A 27,714-nucleotide genomic window follows, 5' to 3' on the forward strand; every position below is an offset into this window, starting at 1 on the left:
TGGTTAATTGCATTTCGATTAAGGCAAACAGAACGAGAGATTTAAGCCTGATTAATATTAAAATTAACTTTGACTTGAATCAACAAATCTTAATAAAATATCGATAGTTAGATTTATTTTTTTTTTTTTTAAATCTATATTGAAATCCATATTAAAAATTAATCGTCAAGGCTCTTCTTTTAATTAATTTTATAACAGCGTGTTACTCATCGACGGAAGTTTCCGTGGAAGTTTCGCCCGAGACACCTGCGAAATGTCATTCTCGTAAGTAGGTAACGCGGCGACGCATTTTTAAAACGTTCCCGGAAACCAGCTTAATCAGGTTACTTTTGAAATGTCACGAACACGTGCCCTGGTGAACCGGAGGGGGGGGGAGGGGAGGGAGAGGGGTGCTGCAACATGCTCGAGTTACAGGTTACAAGGTTTATTCAGCTCGTCGGGCAATTCACAGAACGGTGACTTCACCCTTCCATTGATTTCAGCGACACCGGATCGTAAATTCTCGGAATTTCACGCCCGCGCATATATAGACGTGCACGTATATAGCGCACAATAAAATCCGCATGACCCAATTCTGAGACTCGCTTCGGAGAAAGGCGGGTGTACCGTTTCTTAATTCAGTCCCGGTATCAATGAAAGTTCGGCTTTCTCGGAAGGCTTGCGACTACCTTCTCCGTAATCGCGTGTGCCAGTCGTTCATTGATGGCTATCGTCGCGAGAGGCGTATTTCGCTAAATTTACGAAACACCGGGTTTTAATTAATCCCTCGGTTTTGCGGAAACTACCGCGCCTTGCCGAGTGAAATAGTAATACAGGGGGTTTATATCCGCAGCGACAATTCTCGCTTTACGAGTCTCTTTTTCCTTTAAACTAATCATTAAATTTTTGTGGTTGCGGCTAGTAATTCTTTTTTTATGGGGGAAAAAAAAATAAAAAAAAAAAAAAGAGCGTTTGACGATTTTTATTTTCGACTAAACGGGAGATCCACGTTTTCGTTATTGACGAAGATGTTGCTGTGACGCTTAGTCACGGCCAGTAGTAACCTCAGTATCGAGTCAGGCGTCTTGGATGCCGGATCTCGCGCCACTAAACTCTCTCGTTCTGTTGTTCTTTCTCTCGAAGAGAGCCGGCAGCATTCAGTGGTCGATTTATTGATCTAACCTGTCACTTTAGGATATCCCTGCCATGCCGAACTACCGGAGGGTTCTTAAATTGTTTCTTCGCCGGATTTATAGGTATTTATGCGTTAGTATTTTTTTTATCGCGACTGCGAGTAAGGTAACCGAATAAAAAAATTTGTTTCTAATTGTCTCGCCGTGGTTTTGCTAGATTGAAACGTCGCGACTCTCGTGGACGCCAGCTCGCATACATTTGTGGTATTCGCTTTTCTCGTCCTTCTCTTCTTTTTTTTTTTCTCCACTCATGCGCCTTCAGCCTCGATACCGGTGCTGAAACTCCCTCTCTCTGAGTCTCTCGCTTGCACGCAGCCTCCCCCTCGTACATTTTTAGGAACGATCACGAATTGAGAGCTTGCCAACGCGACATGCGGTTTATTTCGACTTGACGCCGCGCTTCCTTCGATTTTCCCGTTGTTGTCTTCGATTAATTTTCGTGCGGAAAAAATTAACTTTAATCCAGTATTTAAAAAAAAACTTCTCGGCATCGATATGCAATCCGAAATCTCAATTTCTGAAAGACCGAACGACGGTGTCTTCGGGGAGAGTAAACGCTGGGGGGAAAAAAATCGTCGTGCAATTAATAAGAAGGGCGGGTTATCTAAACGAGCTCGATACGAGCCTACGAACAAATAGTAGCACTAATAGCGACGTTCTCGCATTATGGCTGCGTGTCAACGCAAAGAGGGCACGGATAAACGCGCGAAAGCGAACGTAGGAGAATGGGAGGCCGACAGAAGAGAGGTATCCAGCCATAATATCCGCCTACGTGCTCCAGCGAAATTACCTTTCGATCTATTTGCCACCAGTACGCGCCGAGTTACGTCAGTCGCGCTGGACGTTCATTATTAGCGAGCGTTTTTAGTTTGCATTTGCGATCAATAGATCGCTCCGCGAGATCACGCATCGACCCGGCGATCGTTAAAGCGGAAATAAAGTAGAATCAAACAGAAAGACTTTAGATTGAAATGTTTAATAAAAGAGAAAAAAAAAAAATAAATAAAAGGGAGGAATAAAAAAAAAAAAAAAATTGTCACGCGTGCAAGCTCCGATGCGAGTCTCTCCACGCAGCGTTACAGTAATAATTCAATATATTAGGCAGACAGCGGCAGCTCCTTACTTCGCTCGCGGCGAAAATAGGTTGGCACAATTCAATTTACCTCCGTTTTGGTCTGGCTAAAATTCGTGCCTTTCAGCCCCGGCGAGCTCATTCATCATAATACACGGGGAAAAGCAAGTAACTACATTCCCGTGTAGAGCCGGGCGCTTTCTAGCTAAGTGAACTCATTCGCGATGCTACGCAAACGCGTTACACAAAAGCCATTCTTACCTCGAGTGCCGGATGCACCCTGGATTTCGGACGAGAGGATAGGCGAACACGCCGTCAAGACGGGAGTGAGATAAGAAGCGATTCGTCGTTCTTGCTTTCTCGCTAATTTATCCGGCGGACGATCGCACGTTCATTTTTTATCTTTCCCACGAAATGGACGGAAATAGACGCGGATTCTCGATAGGTAAATTCACCGAAAAGTTAATGCAGCCGGCTCTAAGTACCCCGCACGTGCCGCTCTCTTCCACGGATAATTTATCGCTCTCCTCTCTGCGCGCAACCTGTCGCGGATGTCATCCCGCTATCCTCCCGACTGCGTCCCGTACCTGTCCCACTTACAACTTCGCGGGACGGATATCCTCGGCGGGCCTTTCACGGGATTCATTGGACGGGGAAAACTTTCGTTTCACGTCGTGGAAGTCGCCCGCCTCGCATCTTGATTCCCGTCAATTACCGGCTTATATCTTCGGCCGTTTTACACACAGCGAATGAATAAAAGGGCTCGCGAAAGACGTGCGAGATTTTTTTATTTTATTTTAAATCGACGTCGTTTTAATATTTAATGTAAAAAAGTAAAAGAAATGAAACGTTCGAATGCCGTAACTTGAAAAATTAACTCGCGGTCGTTCGTCGAAAAAAGTTTCTTTCCGTCTGCGCGAATTTTTCGTAGGTCTTGTCGACTGAATGTATGTTACGGTGGGCTCGCTTCGCGATTAAAAATAGGATCTCTCTGGCAGAGATAAAATCGACGCTACTTCCGGACGATTTTCGAGATTGAAAAGCGAGCTGCGAGAGGAAACTGGACGGGGGTGTCTCGCGAGGCGTCGCGCAGGGCGAAGGGTTAATTCGTCAACGCTCGCGAGCGGCGAACGCACCCTTCCGAAGGGGGCGGATGCCCACGGCGCATACGTACCCGCCGGTCACACGTGTGCGGCGCACAAGTACAAGGTGAGAGGAGGGCCCGGGACGGCCACGTTGACGGCAGTCATCTCCGTTATCGTCGTCGACGTTCTTGACGTCACCGAACGAAATGGCGCTGCCGTGACGTCACGGGGTCGCCCGCCACCCCCTCCCAAGCCACGTTTCCCCTTGACGCCGTTGTTCGTTCCGCAACGTTCTGACGCCACCATCCCCCGCGTGTCCGAGGGGTGCCCGGGTCTCGCTGTCGCGGGGTGGGAGCGCGGAGGTGGAACGAGGGGGAGAGGGGAAGGGGCGACGACGACGCCGGCTGGGCGCCACGGCGAACATCATGGGGTTCGTGGCTAGGATTTTCGGCTATATCGGTTGCACGGGGAGGTCGGAGAGTCCGGAGCCGGTTCTCGTAACGATCGCGCGGGGCGCCCTTCCGGAGAAAAATCATATGCACGAATACTTGGCACGGAAACGGTGATTGGCGTGTGCTCCTAATTTCGGTCGAATTTAGAAGACAATCGCGAGAGCTTTTCCTACGAAACGCAGCCGGAATCATTGACGATCGCGGGATGCCCTTACGCCCGGCGGTGGCTTTGATCGCGGTGTTTTGCCGGCATCGATCTGACAATCCGAGACTATCATCCGAGCGTTTCGCGCGTTATCGAATACCGCTGTTAGCGGTTGCACGATGGCATCCGATAATTCAAGATGGCTCGCGCGCGGTTATGAATAGACGGCTCGAGATGAGAACGGTTATTTGGGAGGCTGCGACGGATTTAGAGATCCGCGCAAACTCTTGGAGATGCAGGTACTTTTAATAATGAAACGACCGAGGGCCGTAAATAAATCGATAACGATTGAATAGCGATTTATTCTCGATACCGATGCAACGTGAGCTTTTAATAAGCTCTTTCGCGACAGCGAGAAACGCGAATTAAACAAATTGCATAAATAGAACCGAATAGTCATCCCATCCTTCAACGTTAATTTTATTACGCGAAAAGAAAAAAAGAAAAAAAATAAAAAGATAATTATATGATATTCTATTAGAGTCAATTAGAGAAGATTTCTATTGCTTCAACGCAACGTGTAACGATTACAGCATCCCTGTAATATTTCTTTTGTGCGAGCACGCTCTAATTTCATGGTGAAATCACCCGTCTCGAGTTACATTTCATTTTCGACAATTTGAGATAATTTAAGACTGGCAATTCTATCGCAAAATTAGATTAATAATGTTCATTATGGGGGAGATGTTTACCCGTTTATATGCGGAATAAGTCGAAGGGCAAGCACGTACGCACCGAGACATTAAGTCGATCGCTCAAGATTGCGGTCTCGTTCGAATGAGAGCGGACAAGGGTCGGACTTTTCTACGTGTTAATTTTCCGGGTCGAGTTTGCTTTTCGGATCGAGCCGCCACACAGATGCGACCGTGTCACTTTCCCGCGACACGTCACGCCCGTTGAATCATCCGCGAAGATTCACCCTCGCGCGCGGACCGACCCCTCGGCTTGCATCCCGCGTGCAAAAGGGGAAGATTACGGCGCGGCCTTGCGTCGCGACCGCAGCAGCGTCACGTTGCCGCCCGTCGATCCGGAATCGAAGGCCAATTATTTTTATTGCCTACGCATTAATATTGCACGTTATCCGACTTTAAAGTTTCGGCTCCTTTCCACCCCACCGTGTCCTTTAATTAAAGCTAAATAACCACCCGCTGTTCCCTTCGTGCATGAATTTTGTATCGGCGCGCCGCTCAAAAATGTGCATAATTAACGAAACGAATTATCGGGGAATAACGTGATAAATCAATAAGCGCCCACTCCGCGGGATTCTCGGGAGGATTCGGATAAATCAGCATTCTTCCGTGCGTCTTCCCCCGGTGCCCTTTGAGAATAATTTATCTTGCCCGGGGTGTATTTTTCCGGAGAACAAAATACCCCGTTCGTTCATACCTTGCTTAAGACCCGCTGCGTTTGTAGCTCGCGCTCGTTACTTCAATTAGAAAGAATCCAGGATACTACTTTCCTGGCTTTATTAGACCAACCGGTCATTATCTGGCTGAGGTAGTTCTTGTTCGGTTTGCCTTCCTGATTTCTTGCAGTAATATTTTTTTTTCAGCCGCGCAATGCTTTACTTTCAAGAATTGGCATGCCGTAACTTTATTTCGCCAAATAAGCTCTTCTTACGCCGGCGAGAACAAAACGTTTTACATATATTTTTTTTTTTTACTTACAAAGGTAGAAATATTTTTCGCGATTCTTAAAATGATCGTCTTGCTGTTCGTTATTATCGTCGTTAATTAAATGGTAATTTTTGTTTCGCGACAGCTGCACGTAATTTGCGAAGTAAACTGTCTAAGTCCTCTTCGGGGCTTTTCTTCGTTCCCGAAATATCCGCGACTGAATATTTATGATGTATAATGGACAGACGAACGGGGGAGGAAAAAAAAAATTCGGTCGAGCTCGGCGCGTATTAATTACTATCGACGAAAAACAGGGACGTCCGGTAACACGAACATTTGGCACGACTCGCGTCTCACCGCTACTTGCTCGCCAGCAAAAAAAACCCCACGGCGTTTGCAATAACGTTGTTACATAAATCTCGCGGATTCACCCTCGCGTGAGGTCCTCGCTCGCGTGCGACAATTCGCGAGCGTTCAAATTTTTTAAAACCCTTTTGTTCATTTCAAATATTGTCTAATATATTTTTTCTTTCAACGTTCGGTGCATGAATAATAAAAAAAAAAAGAAGCTTTAAAATTGATGCATGAGATTCCGAGATATAAGCAGAAAGAGTTGTGAGGGAGTTAAAAATTTGCTTGGAAGTTATTTAAAAGACAAAAATGAGAGATTACGAGTGAAATGTTATTTCGATTTATCGCGATTGAATTCCGTGAGATCGCGAAACGACCGCGGGGAATAGTCAAGTCCGTCTGGTATTTTGTACGGGCGGGGTGATGTATTTTCCTATCTTATTAATCGTCAGCTTAAACTTAACTGATCGCTGAAGAATTATACCTGTTGCTGATGCAACAATCTGTGTGACTGCAATTGAATTCTTCCATTACGTATATTGCTCTACTTCACGGCGTGTGTCCTTTATAAAGCCGGTGGTTCATTTTCGAGAGTAGTATTGATCCCCGCCGTTACGGAACAAAGTGGATCAATTATTTCTGTCCTGTTTTCAATAATTCAGCGACGTTAGGCCGAAACACGGGCGAGCAACAATTGCGGCTTGTTACGTCCATTTTTTACATATTTTATCAGAATCTGCGAATGTAAGTTTTAGGGAAGAGAAAAAAAAAAGGGAGGAGGGGTTCTCATAACTTTGAAATTATTCCTGACAGATTGATAATAATTTCTCGAGGGAAGCGAATTATTCCGGAATAATTTATACAATTCGCAATAAAGTTCATCGAGTTTTGGAGAAGTTACGCCTCTGCCAATATTCAAATTTATTCAATTTAATCAATAGTCTTAATTGGAGATTCTTAATTAGCAGGAAGTCAAGCAACAAGTCTAGCTATCGTTCTAAATTTGTTATAAAAATGTTGTATCGAAATAAATAGCTGTCTCCCTTATATTTTTAAGTTCAACGCCGTGGCTGGCATTATAATTACTTTTCGCGAGTTCTTATTTCGCCGGCGCCGCTTTGTCGGTCGCCGGAGATGACTCTGGAAACGGAGAAGAATCGTAAAACCGGGTGAAAAAAAAGGCGCGGTAGAAGTAGCTGTAGCTGATAAAATTGGCAGACGTTACTTCCCCACGCTCGCCGGTCGTACAATTCGATTCCACGGTTGTACGAAATCGGACGATCTCGACGTGTAAAACTTTTTCGTTCGCTTTCCATTCGGTTAAATGGAGTTGTCGCGGCTATGCGACAAATCGCGAAACTTTATCCTGCACCTCTTACGCACCGGCTGCTTCCGAGCGAATTGGGGAAAAAACTTTTCTCCGCAGTGGCTCTTATTAAATTGAAATAAATTTAATCCAAATGTTCAATTTGATAATTGGCGTTTTCGAATTTCTGGTATTTATACAGAATTAAATAGAAGTGCAAATAATTGGATCAGGCGCGCATTCGTTTATGCGAATTGTTATTACATTTGTCGAAATGCCGCGTAAATTTTTTCGCGAGAAAAAATTTTTTTTTTAACTCGATATTTTACGAATTTGTCGAAGAAAGAATGGAACAGATATCGACATTTCCGAAACAATCTCGAGTGTTCTTTATAGGTTTTCAAGGAACACTCCAAATTCAGCTGCGATCGATCGAGAGTAGATTCCTCTCCGCGTTGTGCAAATTCAGCATCAAGCCTTTTTAGAACACGAGTGAATCTACGACGTTTACTGAGTTACTAGCATATTAAAAAAAAAATTTATTTTGCAGTAGATTAAATTATGTTATAATTTATCTTATTTAAATTCGAGTTAGTTTTTTTTTAAAGGGATTATTTAAATTTTATCAGTATATTTCCAAGCTTTTTTAAATTGTATATGAATTATTATAGCAGAATATTAAAAAAAACCGCGTCTCTATCTTTCTCTCTGTCATCCGCATTTTTTTTTTCTGTTAAAATGTCATAATAAATGAATATTGAACGAAGTCCAAAAGAGAAATAACTTCCAGTTAAATAAAGGTTAATTAATAATCCAGGCGGAATCGACTTCTCTTAACAAAATTAAAAATTTGACTCAATTAGTGCTAATTAAATATAACGATTAAAAGTGTCTTATATAAAATGCAGAAAATAAAACGTGAGACGTACGAAATAAACGTCAGCTGAGACGCAGAGGGGTTTTAAATACTGATCAGATACGTCTTAAAATAGTCGAAATTGGGACTCGCGTATTGCTCTCGGGGGAAATGTTCATCAGATATACGATAGGTCAGTCTCCTTAATTTTCCTCGAGCCAAGCGCGACTTCGAGAGATATAGTTATAGATAATATTGTTACGGATAGTGTCTCGCGCATACCGACGCATTATGCAGCGAGAATGCAACGGCGGCAGATTCTTGCCACGAATTATTGCATTACCGCGAGACTTGATTGCCACTCACTCACCTCCCCCCCGGCCCACCCTCCGTTTCTCTCCCTCTGTCGCGCCCAGAGCCGGAGCGAACGAGCCGCATGCAGGCCGTCCGTCGCAAAAATCTCGGTTAATGCACTTAATTGAAGCCCAGAGCCGTCGCATTATGCATCTCCGTCGCTATTAACGAGCTGTTTCGCGTTATCCCGTTGAGCCATTGTCCGCGATCTGGCACTCGGCTGAATAATTTCGGCCGAAGTTCCCTGAACGTTTTGCGCAATCTCCCCCGGCGGTTCACGAATACGTCGCCCGCAAAAGAACTTTCAGAATTTCGCCGAAACGCATCGAAGCTTTGTCGAGTGTGACACTCGAGTAAATTAGATTTACGTATGCCGCACGCGGTAGAAAATTTTCTGCTGTACTCAACAACATTTTACACGGCTCAGATTATCTAAATACGCCGCCGTTTTTATTCCCTTCGGCCCTACAGCGAGCAGATCGTTCTCGTCCGAGGTGGAACTGCTCCGCGGACGGTTTTTGCGATAGTAAAATTTGTCGTTGCTCGACGTACGTCGCGCGAATAAATCTTAATCGGGACTTAATTTGATATACGAGTTATCACTGACCTTTTTTTTCCTTCCGTCTGATTCCAGGTTGGCAGCAGCGCAAGAGGCGGCTCAAAGGGACCCTGGATACGCGAGTCAGTACGGGAGAAGGTCGAGGTTGGCCGGATTGAGGACTGGTCTCGGTGACTGGACTAGCTTCGGAGGGGAGGCAAGATTATTTAAGATTGTTATCGCCAGGGTAGAAATTTAATTACACGGGTGCATCGCTCTTTTACGACTTTAATTTTTTTTTTTTCCGCGTTAAATCCAAAGTCCTTTCGGAATTATTTGAGCAATGTATTTGGCTATTAGGTACCTGGTCTGGTGGACATGGCGCCAGGCCGGGATCAGGGTGGAGGGGCGGGTGGCGGTGGGGAAGGCGGCAAGGGCACCACGTCGTTGTTCATCTTTTCGGAGGATAATTGCATAAGGAAGCACACGCGCTTCATCATTGAGTGGCCGCCCTTCGAATACGCCGTCCTGCTCACCATCATCGCCAATTGCGTGGTCCTCGCCCTCGAGGAGCACTTGCCGAAGCAGGACAAAACCGTGCTCGCCCAGAATCTCGAGTCTACGGAGGTTTACTTCCTCGCTATCTTCTGCGTTGAGGCGAGCCTCAAGATCCTCGCCCTCGGCTTCGTCCTCCACCGCGGCTCCTACCTGCGCAACATCTGGAACATCATGGATTTCTTCGTCGTGGTGACTGGGTGAGAGTCGTACATTTTATTCGTTAGTAAAATCACTCTTCCTTCTCAAGAATTCTCTTTTTAACGATTATTAAGATTTCCCCGTAACGGACTGCTCGCGCGAGAGAGAACCGACCGTTCCGTTTGAGTTTAACACACTGTTGCGTTTTCTTATATGAATTTATATTACTCGCGTAAATATAGGACGGATCATTAATATTGATTATTTAAGAGAGACAAACATTGTTTCGCCCGTTAATTAATTTGTGACCGAGGCGAGGGACAGAATAAACCTCTTTCCCTAATTACGTCCCCTAATTAATTATTTTCCTTAAGAGGAAACAAGACGTTGAAGAAATCGGTTTGGCTAACATTGCTAAATGAGACACTTCAGGCATAATTAATAATTCGTATCCGAAATTTTGGGTGAGAAAAGATGAAAAAGATTTACATTTATATGTAAATTTGTATAGAATTATTTTAATTAATTAATTTTTTTTTTTTTCCTTTAAAAATTAATGAATTATAGTATCAAAAATTAATTATAATAATTTTTTAATTAATTAATTTACAGAAATTTAAACGCTATTTGATTGAATGTAATCTTGCCAGTGACGTTATTATTATTTCTCGGTAAACTTCGGGCAACGTAGCTTGGAAATCGATTTCTCCAGCTATAGGCATTAAGGAAATACGCCGATCGCCATGCCCGTTGGTCAGATAGATTCTAAAGTGATCCTTGGATTAGGTCGATGACCGTGTTCGCCGAAACAAACGTGGACGTCGACCTGCGTATGCTACGTTCCTTCAGGGTCCTCAGACCGCTAAAGCTGGTTTCGAAAATTCCAAGTGAGTCAGTCACAGAGTTCTGCGAGAGAACGTCTGCGAGTAACGATACCGATCCGAAGGATGAACTCCCGCCAGTCGAGCTAACAAGTCGAGCAGCAAAAGACACCCGGCTTACCCCGTTTTCCTTTTCAAACTCCCAGTCTAAACCGCGTCTCCCGGCAAATCTGTGTGCGGTTCTCAATAGTTACAAGCATAGTCTTAATGTCTCACCGACGCCGAAATCTAACCCGATACCGCTGCTTTAGTTATTCCTGTTACGACGTCTAATTCTGATAAGCGGGAGCAACGTCGACTCAAACTTATTCACATGTCTATACATTGCCGCATAGCATTCCCGTCCTTCTAGCCTCCTGCGTTAGTCTACCACCTGCGTAACATGACGTCGTACGTTTTAACTACCTTCGCTTAGAGGCTATGGGTGTATTAGATCAGTTGACTTAAGTTAGAGTTAGTGATGGGTAAAAGGTAGCTCAGTTGGTGATCGACACTTGTTGGATAATCTATCATTTATATATGAATTCTCTCTTTGTATTTTCCTCCGTTGTGTTTCTATTTCATCAATATATATATATTCTACTTTTTTCATAGAAGAACTTGCAGAAATGTGGATTAGCGATTAGATTCGCTAGCTTAGAATGCAGTTTATACGTATATATGCAATTTAATACATGTGTTTTAAATTAAAAAATATGTTGCAGCACACAAATATACTATTTGCATAATTTTTTGAGATCGTATTAAAGCCACGTGTGTGTAATAATTATGTTTTCATAACTAACGCATTATTTACTTATCTTTTTTTTTTTTTTTTTTGTGAATATTAAGTTTGTTTAATTTAATTTTTGCTGACATAAAGAGTTGTATTTTTGAAAAATATTGCTGATGACAATTGTTATATTTGATAAACTTTTGATAAATTCTATTTTCACGCAACAAATACATAACGTTAGTTATTTTTATATCTACTAGAAATTTTATGATTATAATTCGTTCGTATGCGTAGAAAAATTAACACCTAGAGAGCAGTCTAAGCACTATTAGTTGCCGATTTAAGATTGAAATCGAACGTATACTTCTGTTAAATGTTAGAACGTAACTTATACTGCATTTGTACAAAATATATCTATTAATCAACTAGTAGCTGGTATTTCTGAAAGTACGCTTTCTGTTTGAAGTAAAATGATAACGATTTGGAGATTCAATTCCGCAAACAAGGATTATACGCACTCATGAACAAATAAACGTATGTAAGAGCGAGAGGGGGGAAAAATAAAAAAAGAGAAAAAAGAAAAAAAATTGCGAAAACACACACACGCACAGAAAAGTAAATGATTTACAGAGTGGGCGTATTTCGTGAAGCTACCTTTAGCTGCGTTAAATAATAGAGTCAATTATACATTATTAAATGAATACGTGTCCTAGAACAGATAACGTGTTCAGCTGAGAGTCCGCTATTTGTTCACTCATGAAAATTCACGGACAATTGTCCTTTTCCCCAAATGTTCATCTATTGTTAGGACTACTTCTTTCCGCTTCTATTCGACATTATCGCCAAATGCTAGTCTGATTTGTCGGCAGTTTTAATTATAGTATAGCCACTCGCCGCTCATTTTCATTATGTGCCTTTAAAATTTCCGAGTTTACCTGAGACATCTTCAGCATCGGCTGAAACAACGGACGCTAACGAAGGATAGAAATGTAGAATTTCCAATTGTCGTCGGCTAGCAGTGTTGAAAAGATTCAGCCAGCTTTGTGCAACGTCTGTTCTGGAGTGAGGCGAATCTTTTTGAAAAGCTGCCTTCTGGCGAGAGCCAGAAATAAAATAAGCGGCGGTCGACGACCATACGGCGAAGCTGATATCTTTGAGAAACTGGCGCCTCGAGTTTTACGTGGGATTATAGTTATTACTGCTAGCTCACCCCCAGCGTCTCACGTTCTTCTAGGCTTAGATATTTTACATAGTCTAGCGAGTGTACATGTACATAGACACGTTCATATACTAACATATAATTAACACATTAATCACGTACCTTCGCATTGCCCTTTTCAGTAGATCACATTGTCCTCGGCCAGACCAGTTTTTACTTTTAAAACAGCATTCGCTGAAATAACGAGGGATATATTATTTCAGACGTATTTAATAAAGATTATTAATTAACGATTATTAATTCATTTTACAATTAAAAGGGATTAACGTGTCGAAGTATCTCGGTGAGATTTTTTTCACCCTAATCTCGCATCGAGACGAATGAATTACAGTAATCAAGAAATTAATTAATTTTTTTTAAATTGCGATTCATAAATCGGATGCATATACCGCGCGAGAAGAATACGCGGATTAAACATTAATTACTTACCGCAAGCGTGAAAGTAAATGCCCCCTTTGTTTTCGTAATAAACTACTCGGCCAGATCGCTGTTCGTATTCATTTTTCACTCGCGTGGTTCATTTACATACGGGCTTTCTTACGCTCGCTCTTTTCTTCAGTTTCGCGCGCCGACATTTGCAGTTCACTTTCACCTTCGAGTACCAAGATCGTCAGAAGTGCGCTCTAATTCAACTTTCAAACTGATTGGTTAATCGTTCTCGAGCAATGCTATTGGTCGCGCCTAAAAAAGTATGGCCGCCGCGATTGCGCGATCGAAGCTTCGCCGGTGACAAAAAATTTACGTCGACTGTCTTTACTGTCGTTTAATGTAATAATGGCGCGGCATTAGCGTCTTAGTCGGGACGTTGTTAAGACGATCTCGGAAGTGAGAATGGACCGCGAATGTCGCCGGTGGGTTCCCGATAACATCGTTCATCCCCGGGCTGGGCTAGAGAACGCTAGTTGTCCTAACCATCTAGTTGATAGCATAAGTACGTAAGAGTAGCTCATAGTAATTATTAGTCTAATAGAGTAGTAAGTAGTAAAGTGTGGCGGGGTGTGTGTGTTTTTGGGACCAGGATCATTACGGTGTTTTCACACGGCATGCACCTGGATATGGATCTGCGCACGTTACGTGCGATACGCGTGTTGCGACCGCTCAAACTTGTCTCCGGCATACCGAGTGAGTAACGCAATACAAAATTCGAGAGCGAACGAATTATTCGGGAGCTGCTCGAGAGAACGTAAAGAAAAAGATCGGGTGACAATTTCCTCGCGTACGAACACCTCGGTGCTATAACGGCGGCTAAAGTAGACGCTCGTTTTCACACCTAGCTCGAAAAAGTTGTTTCCGAAGTTTAAATGAAGCTTTCAGCATGGCTCCTTTTTTTTTTTTGTTCTAGAACACGTTAATCGCACTTGATCATTGTTTCTTAATTAATTATAACAAAGACTGTTACTGAGCGTACGTTAGATTACTACACGAAGGTGTGAGCGCGAGCTGATATCACATTTAGCGTCTGTCTTCTCCGCTTATTTATCATACATCTTATTGCCGTCGCACACGCATGTTTGAAGAATAAAAAAACTCAGTTTGAGAAAGTGTTTTGACTGCGACATATATCTTTCAGATAACTGTCTGGCGCTAAATGTCAATAGTGCGATCTCGTTGCTTGAGAAAATGGATTTGGTGGTCCATAAATAATGGAAGACACGAAACTTCGCCCTGCCTGAGATTCGGATACTTCGGAGATCGCATATGATCCGCCGTCGAGAATACTTATCTGTGGAACAGTAGATAGCAATAGAAATGGCTATATAGATTTGATAAGAAGCAAAATAACAGATACATAAAGTCAAGTAGATCAGAATTATTCATATTTAATTGCAAATATTATATTTATATTGTCTATCGCCCGTAGAACGCTTTTTGTCAAGTTAGAACAGTCGTTTATCTTGTTTTAGTGGTGTTGCCTAAATAACTATTACTCAATGTTGTATTTAGATACGGCAGAAGTATCCTAATCTTTATTTTTAAATGCAGATTTATTTTGAATGCATCGACTATTGTATATATATTTTTTTTAATTAATTCTAAATTTGAAATTATTCTAAAGTTTAATTTTTTAATTAAATCTTTAATTAAAATTTAATGTAATTTTTACGAGAGTATCTCGACGATGTCGTGTTATACTTATTATAATTTAGATGAATTTGTATCTATTGTAGAAAACTGATGACAATTTCTCAAGCAATGAGCAACGATATAATGCACGGAAGTTGTGTTAAATAGAAAGAATTTCGTGTTACACGAATTTATAGGGACGATGGTTAAGCCTAATTATTCTTCGGATATTTTTTTTTTTCCATATAGGTCTTCAGGTGGTGCTCAAGTCTATCATCAAGGCAATGGCGCCACTTCTGCAGATCGGCTTGCTTGTACTCTTCGCCATCGTGATATTCGCTATCATCGGCCTCGAGTTTTATTCGGGAACCCTGCATAAAACGTGTTATAGTATAGAGGACGTCAGTAAGTGTACTTGAACGTTCATCCAACCTTCTGAAAATTTTTATCCGGCTCTTACCACTTACGATATTATTTTACTTTATTTTACGCCTCTATTTATTACAAGAAATTAATAGAAAAAAATCTCTGTGAGCCTTGAGGTATATGGAAATACAATTTTATATTAATTCCGGGACTTTATGTAAACGTCTCGGCGTTAATATATTTTAGATGTTTCATAACGTTGGATTTTTGCAGGTGTAATCATAAAAGAGGGCGAAGCGCCGAGCCCATGTAGCGCGGATCACAAAGAAGAAGCCCCGTATGGAGCCCACATATGCGACGCCAACGTCTCAACGTGCATGGGTCATTGGGAGGGACCAAACTCGGGCATCACCAGCTTCGATAACATCGGATTCGCCATGCTCACTGTCTTCCAGTGTATCACTATGGAGGGTTGGACTGCCATATTGTACTGGGTAAAGCAAGAAATATGTTCTTCAGTGTTAAAAAGTTCTTTACTCTCGTTCTCTTTCTATCTGTTACTGCCATATATATAAATATATATATATATTTCTCTTCCCCCCACACTTTTTCTCTGCCTTCGCCTTTCTCATTTTCTCGTTCTTGCCTATTTCCGCTAAAATCTCGCCCTCGTTAATCGCGCACGATTTGTCCCATGCAGTATCGTTACACAAAAGATAAGAATAACTAATATTCTCAAATGTCTATGTGCCTTATAGAACATTGCTATCCAATTTCATCAATTCCGTATCACCTGGTCCGCGATTTTAATATTGCATCTCCATATTAAATATAATTCTCTCCCTCATTGACTCACTTCTTCTAAAAAGAGAATAATATCGTGTTACCAGGCTGCCTCAATGTAATTCTTCCCCTGTGCTTTTAAATGTACCTATCTTTCTCGCAATTAATTGTTAATCAATTCTCACTTCAATGTACTATATGTTCGCCTCTTTTCTGTGTACGGCTTCAGCCAAATTTGCTGGCTTTCGGGTTAAACAATGTCTTGCAAAAACAGCTAACACTGACGTATATGTTTACCTTGCTCAGTATAACATTGTCAACTCCAGCCCTCTTTTATCGATGTTTCAATATTATTCGATGTTAATTGTAATTTTTATTACGTTCAACCCTCACGTGACGTAATCAGATTGTTTCAGTTATTCTCGCAGAAGTGGCTAAATATTTAATCTGTTAGATAAGTAAATTATGAAAAAGAAAAGTCACGAAAGGGTTAACGTTCGGCTGGTGGGTTACGGAGGAGAGCTTTTAAAATACTTTTATATCATATTTTGCTGTATATAAGCGTCAAATTATCACGAAACTCCTCTGACGTAACTCCACCGGCTGTAATAAAACTTCTTCATTAATTCTTTATTTGGTCACCGAGATTTTGGAAAAGAATCTCGACCTCTGCGATTTTTGTAATAGGATAGCCCGCGGTAAAACGTCAGTAAGAAAAAAATGCCATGCTTCGAAATTACAACTTTTCCTATAGTTCTAGTTTACCTCATCTTTTAATTTCGATGTATCTTATAATTAATTTAACATTTTATCTATCTAGCGAGTTTTATATATCTTTAGAGTTTTCTCACAGATAGCGAGTAGTGAGTAGAAAATTATAACCCGAGTAGTGATAGGATTTTTAGAGAAAAAAAAAAAAATTAATAATAAAAAAGAGGAAAAAAATGGCATTTTTTTCTCGCACTTTTTTTTCCATGGGTTATCTTCGATAATACTGAAATTTCATAAAGCCGACGTTGTCTTACTATAAATGTGATCGACGGACTTTCAATCTGCGAGATTTTTTTCAGATATCAAACCCTCCCTCTCGCGCCGGATAAAATTTTTCTTTGTGAGGGGAAATGAATATTATCGAATAACGATAAATAAATTCGAGTCATCACACTCGAACGATCACATTTATCACGTTGGCACGGCAAGATTACAGTGCCTTTCTGTGTGTCGCGTATGCCGTTCGTTTGCCGTTAATTAACATTTCGGCTGTGTAACCCACGCGTGGTGCACGTGTGCATACGCGACGTTACCCGCTTCATGTCGATTCTGATCGAATTTTCAGACAAACGATGCTCTTGGTAACACATACAACTGGATTTACTTTATACCATTGATCGTCCTCGGGTCATTCTTCATGCTGAACTTAGTTCTTGGTGTCTTGAGCGGGTGAGTACGTCCACTTAGAGCATCTCGCGGCTTCGCCGCCTATTCCGGAGCGACGATCACGTATCGTTCGACCAGATCGCGAGGTCTATCACTTTAGAATGACTTTTTTCCTCGTTAGGGAATTTTCTAACGAAAGAACGCGCGTCGAACGGCGGGCGGCTTATCGGAAAGCGAAGAGCAAACGGCTCTTTATCACTGCATTCAGTGCCTACTTAAAATGGATCACTCAAGCAGGTCTTCAATCAGTAGACATTGCTTAACATTAGTGTGCAGTAAACCGTATTCCGTCGGCGTGTTCAGCACAATTCTTCAGCGAATAATAATCTATTTAATATTGTACATAAAATAATGCGGTGGATGCAAAAAGAATTTCAAATTGTGTGATGCTGAATACGCGAGGAGAATACGATGCGAACTGTGTATTTATAGAAACGAATTTTTAGGCACTGGCTCGTCTATTAACGCTAGATATTTTTAATATTTTGGAAAGTAACGTGTGCTCACAAGAGAATCATGATAAGAGTAGTGATAAATTCATTGTAATCCCGCATATGATACATGATTGTGACGTAAGCTAGTTTTAAAATTTAAACAGCAAAGAAAATTATTTTTCCTCTATTTTTTTTTTTTTTTTTTTTTAACTCCCAACGGTGTTTTTCTTAAATAAGTAATGGTGTTGCTGACTTATTAAGCAAGGCAGTAAATCGCTAGAACAATAATAACGGAATACCAGAAAGCCCTCCGCTAAATTCAACCCTTATGTTTCTGAGTAAGCTGCTATTTCATCTGTATCACGCTTGTAGAGAATTTGCAAAGGAGAGAGAGAAGGTGGAGAACCGGCAGACCTTCCTGAAGTTGCGAAGACAGCAGCAGCTTGAGCGTGAACTGAATTGTTATCTCAATTGGATCTGCAAAGCAGGTTAGATCAATTGCCAGAAAAAAAAAATGTGCGAATTAATAATGATTGCATGAGAGATTTGTTTTGCAAAAGTTGAGAGAGATTTTCTCGTTTTCACGAAAGATATTGTAAGTTAAATAACGAGGCATCAGGGAAATAAAACTTTAAGAGTAGGGACAAAAAGTGACGAAGAAAAAATTAATTGTGCAACAAATTTATTTTGAGTTGTACAATTTAAGTTCAAGGATTAAATCTTTTAATACATTTATTTTCCTATCGATGGATTTTAGTTTGCTGATTTTATTTACAATGTATTTGCAAAAATTTGTAGCTCATTGTGTAAGCTAGTGCTTTTAAAGCTAGTTTGTAAAAATATAAGATTACATTGACGTATATAATTATATGTACGAACTTTTTCTAATGCAGAGTATTTATTTTTCAGAGGAGGTGATACTTGCCGAAGAGAGGACCACGGAAGAGGAAAAAATGCACATATTAGAAGGTTCGTAAAACAAATATCATTAATAATTATATTCGTAAAGTTAAAAAGACTTGTAAAATAAATTGTATTTTTAAAACGTGCATGCGCATACTTGTAAAGAATTTCCGGTTCTTCGTTTATATCAACCACTTTGTTTTACAGTAAGAAGAAGAGCAGCGGCGAAGAAAAAGAAACTGAAGAATCTTGGCAAGAGCAAAAGCACCGACACGGAAGAGGAGGAAGGCGAGGACGACATAGATGATGGTGAGTTGTATTTGGTCAGCTTGGTGTTCGGTTGTGTCAAGTATTCTCTTCTTGCTCCCCTCTTTTACATTTCGAGTTGATGATTCTTTTTCAGAATATTTGAACGAACTTGTGAAATCGAGATCGAGTAGTAAGAGTTCTCATGATTTTTTAGTAGTCAGAATCCATTATATCAGCCAACGATTTCTTCGGGAAAGCACGAAACGACTTCGAGGTAAAATCGACAAATCCAAGCTTAGATAAAAATTAATTAAAAGAATTTTAATTATGGCCAGTGTTGCAATCGTTTACGGATTGTGAAATAAAAAAAAATGTAATTTACATGGCGCGAAGGAAATCGTTGGTTTGAGATTTTGGCCCGCCTTTTCTCTCGTTCTAAAATGTTTCTCCATTTCTTGACACGGTAGCCTATTTTCACGTTCATCGACATTATTTGTTAACGTCTTGTGGGTTTATGCCTGATTTACCTTTCATATCGAGAGGGAAAGAAATGTGCGACGCTGAAAATTATCTTCCTCTAATTTTTGCCGATGAATATTCTAAACACACGCTATCAGATGCTCCTCTTGTTTCAGTGCCTAAGAAAAAGCTCAAAGGTAACTACAACCGTGAATGCCACGACTTTATCGCAAAGAGCTACGTAAAATAAGGCTGTATTCGTAATCTTACGTAACTGTTTTATTTTTGTATTTTTATTTGAGAGATTTTTTTTTTTGTTGATGATACACACACGCACAAGTGTAATATCGTGCGTACATAATCACAAGTACATTATTAGATTCGGGCTACAGCTTAGTAAGTGAATTACTTGATGCCTACTCGCATACACGGGATGCATTAATTATCGTGCTCTATTGCATTAAAACATGTAAGACGTAATCTGATCGCATTGAAACGTAGCTTAATATGTAATCGTGGTCTTAGATAATTTTCCTGGGAGCCATAATTCTGGTTAAAGATACTCTTCGAGCGTACGCGTTATGCAGAATAACTGACTGTCCGGCAGTTACATTGATACGAGGCTTTTAAGAACAGTGACATAAATTTGAAGCAGCGATAAAAAATTATTTTAATATCGAAATAATTTTCACTCGGAAGTATTAATGTTTCAGTTTTAAATACATGTATCAGTTATGCGGTTTTAATTAAATTCATTTTAAATGTAAAATTGCGAAAAGACTTTAACACGTTAAATTATAAAATAAAATTATAGACTGTTCTCTGCTCGCGCGTAAACATACAAATTTAAAAGCATACTTCACACACCTGAACGTCGCATAGCTAGATCGTATTATTTTTATCATATTGAATATCTCAGACTGATTACCGTGGTAGAGAATGTAACGCCACTGCATTCTATGTGATTAATAAAACCGACTTGCCGCTGATTTTTTGGCTGATATATATCACACAGTGTCACATGGACTTCGCGCGCGAAACAGATCAAAGAACCCGGGAGCTAATTAATTTTTATTTTTTTAGGTATTGCTTCTATTAGCTGGTGTGGTGACATATGAACATTAGATTTCTTTGGCCCGAGAACATTTGCACAGTTAAAACTTGTCTTTTGCAATTCCAGCAAAAAATTATATATATATATTTTTTTTTTTCTAAAGCAGATAAATTATTTTATTTGCTACGAAACTTTTAATCTTTTAATATTCATAAATAGCGTCGTGATTAAGTGCCAATGTTTCCGGCGGATATATTTCTACATTAGGTTTAGGTGTATCGTATGATGGTGGAATATTAATTAATGTTTTTTATTGTCGGTATACTTACACGATTATAATTTTAGTTAGTTCAAGCTAACAGAGCTGTAGAGTACTTAGCATTGTCAAACGAGAAATTGATTTCCTGAGTAGTGTACAAATCCTGTCCCATAGAGTTTGATAGATAGGCTAATCTCAACCTGTCGACACATAATCCACACATAGCAACTAAGTAGCCAATATATACGCATTGTCATATCATAGTCGTACCGCTTGGTAGAGTAATTATATTAGTATAGAATTATATATACGTATAAATATATTTTTTTTTATATCAATATTTATTATTGGAACGGAGGTAAATAAAATGCAACTATTAACTCTTCCAGTCGACGAAATAATTTTAGAAGTATTTAATTTTCATTTCATTGTAATATTTTTTCCTTTAAAACTTCTGCGAGAATGTCACTCTCGCAACGTTCCAAGAACAACTTTAAAGAATTTTAAGTTAATATAGATAATCTCGAATCGTGCAATTTGGATCCTTGAACTCATAATTCCAGAAATAGTTTAGCAAGTAGTATGAAATATGAAGACGTAGATATGGTATAAATAATTCTTGTGTTGGAGAATAAATTGATATAACTCGTGTCAAAATAAAAGTATACATGACATTGTTTAATTATATAATTAAATATATAATCGACTGGTATGTAAAATGTATTTTCTCTTAATTGTAATTCGTGCTAAAGAAAAATATTGCATTCCGTAGGGTTCTCGAGAGCCTCCTACTTCAAGTCGAAGGTGAAGAAGCAGGGGATATGTCTGCAGTTTTGGCGGGTCGAAAAGAGGTTCAGATTTTGGGTGCGCAATTCCGTCAAGTCGCAACAGTTCTATTGGTTCGTCATTGTTCTTGTGTTCTTCAACACCGTCTGCGTGGCTGTTGAACATTATAGACAGCCAGAGTGGCTCACCGACTTCCTCTGTAAGTTTCACTTAAATTTTAATCTTTTTATTCTTATATATTTTTTTATTAGCTCGCTAAAGAGTATAAAAAGTACTTTAGCAGCTAAATTTAGCAACATTTGGCAAGGGTTTTAATGTAACAAAAATTTATTGTATATAAAGTAGTCTTTTACGGCTCTGCGGCTTAACGATTTATTTTTTTTCATTCGCAGACATCGCAGAATTTGTGTTCCTGGGCCTCTTCATGTTGGAGATGTTCATAAAAGTCTATGCGCTCGGTCCTCGCGCATACTTCGAATCGAGCTTCAATCGCTTCGATTGCATAGTCATTTTGGGCTCGATTTTCGAGGTGATCTGGTCCGCGTTTAATAAAGGCTCTTTCGGCCTCTCCGTCCTACGTGCCCTTAGACTCCTCAGAATTTTTAAAGTCACCAAATATTGGAAGAGCCTGAGAAACCTCGTGATATCACTGCTAAGCTCGATGCGCAGCATCATTTCCCTTCTCTTCCTGCTCTTCCTGTTCATCCTCATATTCGCGCTGCTCGGTATGCAGCTATTCGGCGGCCAATTTAACTTCGAGAGCGGTACACCGGAGACTAACTTCAATACTTTTCCCATCGCACTACTCACTGTCTTCCAAGTAAGTATATCAATTTTATTTTATATTAAAATTTATAATTGGCGAGAAAAATATTTGTTTCATAGTCTCGCTGACTTTTGAAAGGTGACGTGCGACGTGTAACGAGAGAAAAAAAAAATTAAATCTATTTTTTAGGATATTTTTATTGATATAATAATTGATTATAATCATACAGATCTTGACTGGAGAAGACTGGAACGAAGTGATGTACAAGGGTATCGAATCGCAGGGCATGACCCATTCTCTCTATTTCATCGTGTTAGTGCTCTTCGGTAACTACACTCTGCTGAACGTTTTCTTGGCTATCGCCGTCGACAATCTCGCGAACGCGCAGGAACTGAGTGCTGCCGAAGAGGAGCAGCAGGAGGAAGATAAGGAGAAGCAGATGCAGGAGCTCGAGAAGGAGATTGAATCGCTGCAGAGGCCCGGAGATGCACCGAGGGTGGAAATCTGCCCTCCAAGTCCAACTCAAAATATGTAGGTTTCTCCCTTCCTTTTTATATTCACGAAAATTCCCGATTTTTTGACAATTGGTAAAAGCAATTTGAATTTTGCAGTTTAGAATAATGTAGAAGGCACACTTATAAAATTTGCACGAAGTGACTCTTCTTAAACTCGAGCTTCTGTGAGAGGTAGAATATACAATTTCACAGAAACTTCGATGTTAATTTGATGACTTTGCACATATTTTGATCTTGCACAAGATTGCATTATCAAATCTAAGCAGAGTGGTTAACGATAATCCGCAATTGTTTCACAAACAACACGTAATGCAGATATATAAGTTGAGAAATTTAAATTTAAAAAAATGTAAAAAGCAATACTGATGAAGAGGCACAGAGTGGAGAACGACGTCTCGTCTTTTCCAGTAGAGACGGAAGAAACGAAACCCAGACCTCCGAAGAAAGGAGGCAGGATGAAGACGACGACACGGGACCAAAACCAATGCTGCCATACTCCTCCATGTTTATACTGTCCCCTACGAATCCGTAAGTATTAACAGAAATAATTTTATCGCTTTTTTTTTTTACTTTAAATTTTTTTAAAGTCTTAAAAATAATGAGATCGTATTTTTGCAGCATAAGAAGAGCCGCCCACTGGGTCGTGAACCTTCGATACTTCGACTTCTTCATAATGGTGGTAATATCGTTGTCGAGTATTGCGCTGGCCGCCGAGGACCCCGTTTGGGAGGACGCGCCGAGAAACGATATTCTCAACTGCTTCGATTACGCATTCACCGGCGTCTTCACCATCGAAATGGTGTTAAAAATCATTGATCTTGGCATCATACTGCACCCGGGCTCGTATCTACGCGAGTTCTGGAATATTATGGACGCGGTCGTCGTAATATGCGCCATGGTGTCGTTCACTTTCGACATGATCGGTATGTCTGGCACGGCTGGCCAGAATCTTTCGACCATCAAATCACTGCGAGTGCTGCGAGTGCTCAGGCCGCTTAAGACAATAAAACGCGTGCCGAAGCTTAAGGCGGTATTCGACTGCGTGGTGAACAGTCTCAAAAATGTCATTAACATTCTCATAGTGTATATATTGTTTCAATTCATTTTCGCTGTGATCGCGGTGCAGCTGTTTAACGGCAAGTTCTACCATTGTACCGACGAGAGCAAGTACACGGAAAAGACTTGCCAGTGAGTATATTATTTTTAAGGCAGAATGCATATGAATATTATTACATTTTTAAAATATTTAGTAATGATTTAAATACTGTTCTCGATAAATAAGCGATATGAGCAAAATTTTTTAACGATTTCTTTAGTAATTTAATTTTAAGTTATATTTTTAATTGATGCTGTGATAGAGATGGAAACTAATTTTGGTTTTTGCAACAGAGGTCATTTCTTCGTTTTCGAAGAGAACAATATGCTACCGGAACTCAAACCACGGAAATGGGAACATCAGTCTTTTCATTATGACAACGTGATGGTGGCCATGCTGACACTGTTCGCCGTCCAGACCGGCGAAGGCTGGCCGCAGATCCTGCAAAATTCGATGGCGGCCACGTACAAGGACGAGGGCCCAGTCCAAAATTTTCGTATCGAAATGTCCATTTTCTACATCGTCTACTTCATCGTATTTCCATTTTTCTTCGTCAACATCTTCGTGGCCTTGATTATCATCACGTTCCAGGAGCAGGGAGAAGCTGAATTACAGGATGGTGAAATCGATAAAAATCAGGTAACATCTTGCGTCTACGAAATTGTTTTTACGAAGTTTAAATATATTTTAATTTTTTTACGACGCAATTTTATCTTTAATTTTAATTTATAACTTTTATTTCTGCTACATTTTAAACAATATATTGCACGAAACTTCGCTAACACTAATATAATTATTAATTCCATGTTAATCTTTCAGAAATCATGTATAGACTTTACGATACAAGCTCGACCGCTCGAGAGATACATGCCGAAGGAACGAAATAGCATAAAGTACAAAATTTGGAGGATAGTCGTATCCACACCGTTCGAATATTTTATCATGATACTCATCGTATTTAATACGATACTACTTATGATGAAGGTAAGTGTTGCGACTTCTTTTTTGTCATTTTTTTTAGAAATACTCGTTAATCCGATTATCAATTCTTCTCCCCAATTAACTAGGAAACGCGAGTAAGATATAAAAAGAAAATTAAAAAAAGAAAGTAATGCATTTAAGACTTTTTTTTTATTTTTATTTTTTTTAAATTAAAAGTAAAGATTAGCTTGTACCCCAGTTATTGTAATACGATGTTTCGCCCGTTTATCTTTGCGTTTTGCGATACTTGTTCTTAGTTTCTTGATACCGCGCGTTTACTTGACGTATAAGGTCTGTTAGGTCTATCGGCAACTTTAACCAATCGACAAACAGTCTCGTCTCTTATTAACATTAACGAAGATACGCGAGATCGTAAACGAGAATATGTCGTGTCCAAAGCAGAGTACGTAATACCGAATGACTACTATATCTATATATCACGATATATACGTACGAGGACATTGTTGTTCTTGCCTGCTGACCTTTTCTGATCGTTTTCTCTGTATAATTGTATCACCCTTGTATTTTATCAATACGTGTACACAGCTATGTCAAACTTTATCTCGCCCTGTTCCTCGAAAAGTCTCCTCAGCAAAATTTCTCCCTTTCGAACGATTTGATATTCGTTTTTGCTTTTCGTTTCTACATCTTGTTTCCTAAGTTCTAAGAATATTTTTTATTTTTTATAATTAATAATCTACGTCGCGTTAAGTCTTTTGTAATAATTAATGTGAAATGCACATGTAATATTTTATTTTAATTGTTCTAATTTTTTCTTTTTTTTTTTAAATTTGTACGTAATTTGGTATATTTATTACTTGCTTTTACATTTTAAAAATTGACAAAGAATTTATTTTATATTTCTTACTTTAGTTTCCACATAATTTTATGTTAATTTTTATTTGTTTTAGAATTGAACTTTGATCTATTATTCCATTTGCATGATTGCCACTGTGTCCTCTTTTTCGAAGTAGACGAAGAGGAGATACGTTTTCAGTATAATCCCCCAGACATGTACAGACACCAATACAACGTGCGTTCGACTCTTGCATTTGCCTTAGAAAATTCCCACCTTCTAACTAATAGGGTGATGCGTTACGCTTCAACTCGTCCCCTACTTGGTACAATTAATTTAGAAAGCTAGAATGTCAAAAGATCGCGCCTCTCAGGCGTATTATATAAGCCCTGCATCTAGAATCCACGTATTATTTTCAAGCACTCGTTAATTCCTGCCCATAAGTCTGATTCTTATTTCTCGTTTCGACATCTCTCTCAAAGGATTATTATTACTATTATTACAAGTCGCACCGCATTTTCTTTTTTTTTTTTCTTTTTTTTTTCTGCGAGACTCTATTAATTTGATTTGATTTTGCTTTCAATTTTTTAGTCACCGTTGATTAGAATCGACGAAAGAGAGAGAGAACTGACCACGGAACAGTCACGCACGCTTTTGATTTTGAGTTTTACTTTACGTTCAGTGATCTCTTACTCTTGTAACTTGTACAGTTGAACGCACGAGATGAATATATCTACCCTAGTTTTTCTGTCTCTCCCAAACGAGATCACAGTCTGAGCCTGAATTAGAGACATATACGTTACACACGTACACATTATGCTAATTCGAATCCACGTTATGTTATTTGCAATCAGACCTATTTGTTTTGAGGAAAAATGCAACACGGAATGTACAGATCACCTTGCACAAGCACCTGGTCTTGAGAGCATATATTAATTAAAACACGATGTGTTCACGTTGCTCGGCACGCTTGCACACGAGCGAGGGGACAATATTTGAAAGCAATCTTTATATTCTTCAAAGATTTTCCAAGAGTAAATTTACGTAACATAAAAATTACAAGATAATAAAATGAACAGGAGTTTGGATTTTATTTGAAAGTACTTTGTTCACTGATATCTCTCGCGATTAAAACAATTAACGAAAATAATGAGTAACTTCCAGAATTTTGCAACTAAAAAGTTCGTGAGTAAAAGGAATTGCTTTACTTCAAAGTTACAAAATTAATCATTTCTATTTTATTTCAGATACATAATAAATGCATTAAATTCTTTTATTCATCGGTGTGAAATAATCCAAATTAATTAGCTGGCCATTTCGATTGTAATTGATTGTCTTCTCGCTTCATACAGCGACGGTTCATACATACAATGTACATACATATATTAATATGTATATACATGTACACTAAAAAGCAGATGTGTGCATTTGTCGCGGCGACGGCGGCTGGATCACGTGACTTCTCTCGACCGCCGAGTAGAGGGGGGCGTAGCGGTAGAGCGCGTTTCTCTCCCCAGTCCTCGGTTACCGGTGCATCGCGAAACATCTACGCGCGTGTTTCCTGTGAGATTCGACATGCATTGTGCCAAGATTACGTACCCTAGCCGCCGTCGCGTCACCACGAATGCCATTCCTGACGGTGAGTGTACAAGGTGTTTTCCTGCACTTCTCATACACGAGCAAAATTGCGCATCGCATGCTGGCTGCCACCGAAACAAATCTACCAACCTGAAAAGGTAAACGAAAACGATATTAGATATCCGCTGAATGTGTGTGTGTGTTTTTTAACAACGGGAACACACTCTGCACGGGACGTTCGCACGTTTCACCCTCTCCTTCTCCTCCCCCCTCTCCCCCCTAAAACAAAGAAAAGTTACAAAACGAGCAGGACACTTTGAGGAGCGAAGTTTCGCATTTCCTAACGACTCCCCTTCGTTGTTTGACCTACGACTCTTTTTCGTTTCGGATAATCCGTTCGAGCTATCGTTAAGAATCTTTTTTGTTTCTTTTTTTTTTTTCTTTTACGTTCTCTTCGATCTTTCTCTTTTTCCTTCTTCTTTTCACCGCGTTCTTTATCGACTTCTTTAAACGTATCGTATGCCCGATCTACGGTCAATGATTCTGGGATAACAACGGCAGAAAGGAGAGTTGATACGCTATTATTTTTTTACGACGAACGTGAAATACATTTAACTTTTTGTCTCGGAGACGGACGGCCGACATAAACACGACTCGCGAATCAGTGCTC

At 39.9% G+C, this 27,714-nt stretch overlaps 1 protein-coding gene across 21 annotated transcripts in view; it reads left to right on the forward strand.

The window, feature by feature from the left end:
* Positions 1 to 9,370: 9,370 nt before the first annotated feature.
* Cac (calcium voltage-gated channel subunit cacophony) overlaps positions 9,371 to 27,714 on the forward strand; it is a 49,901-nt gene continuing 31,557 nt past the window's right edge. For 14 of the 21 annotated variants that reach the window (XM_070659001.1, XM_070659003.1, XM_070658999.1 and 11 more), the window contains exons 1-15: positions 9,371 to 9,762; positions 13,537 to 13,640; positions 14,832 to 14,987; positions 15,222 to 15,442; positions 17,068 to 17,171; positions 17,975 to 18,090; positions 18,512 to 18,571; positions 18,713 to 18,814; positions 21,299 to 21,511; positions 21,705 to 22,132; positions 22,308 to 22,609; positions 22,951 to 23,121; positions 23,212 to 23,781; positions 23,983 to 24,328; positions 24,509 to 24,673. In XM_070659001.1, the coding sequence (XP_070515102.1) occupies positions 9,386 to 9,762; positions 13,537 to 13,640; positions 14,832 to 14,987; positions 15,222 to 15,442; positions 17,068 to 17,171; positions 17,975 to 18,090; positions 18,512 to 18,571; positions 18,713 to 18,814; positions 21,299 to 21,511; positions 21,705 to 22,132; positions 22,308 to 22,609; positions 22,951 to 23,121; positions 23,212 to 23,781; positions 23,983 to 24,328; positions 24,509 to 24,673 (3,435 nt within the window). In that variant the 5' untranslated portion in view covers positions 9,371 to 9,385. The other 7 variants (XM_070659007.1, XM_070659011.1, XM_070659008.1 and 4 more) reach the window with 5 other exon arrangements.

The sequence above is a fragment of the Cardiocondyla obscurior genome, linkage group LG07 (assembly GCF_019399895.1).
Source record: "Cardiocondyla obscurior isolate alpha-2009 linkage group LG07, Cobs3.1, whole genome shotgun sequence".
In the NCBI taxonomy this organism is placed as follows: domain Eukaryota; kingdom Metazoa; phylum Arthropoda; class Insecta; order Hymenoptera; family Formicidae; genus Cardiocondyla; species Cardiocondyla obscurior.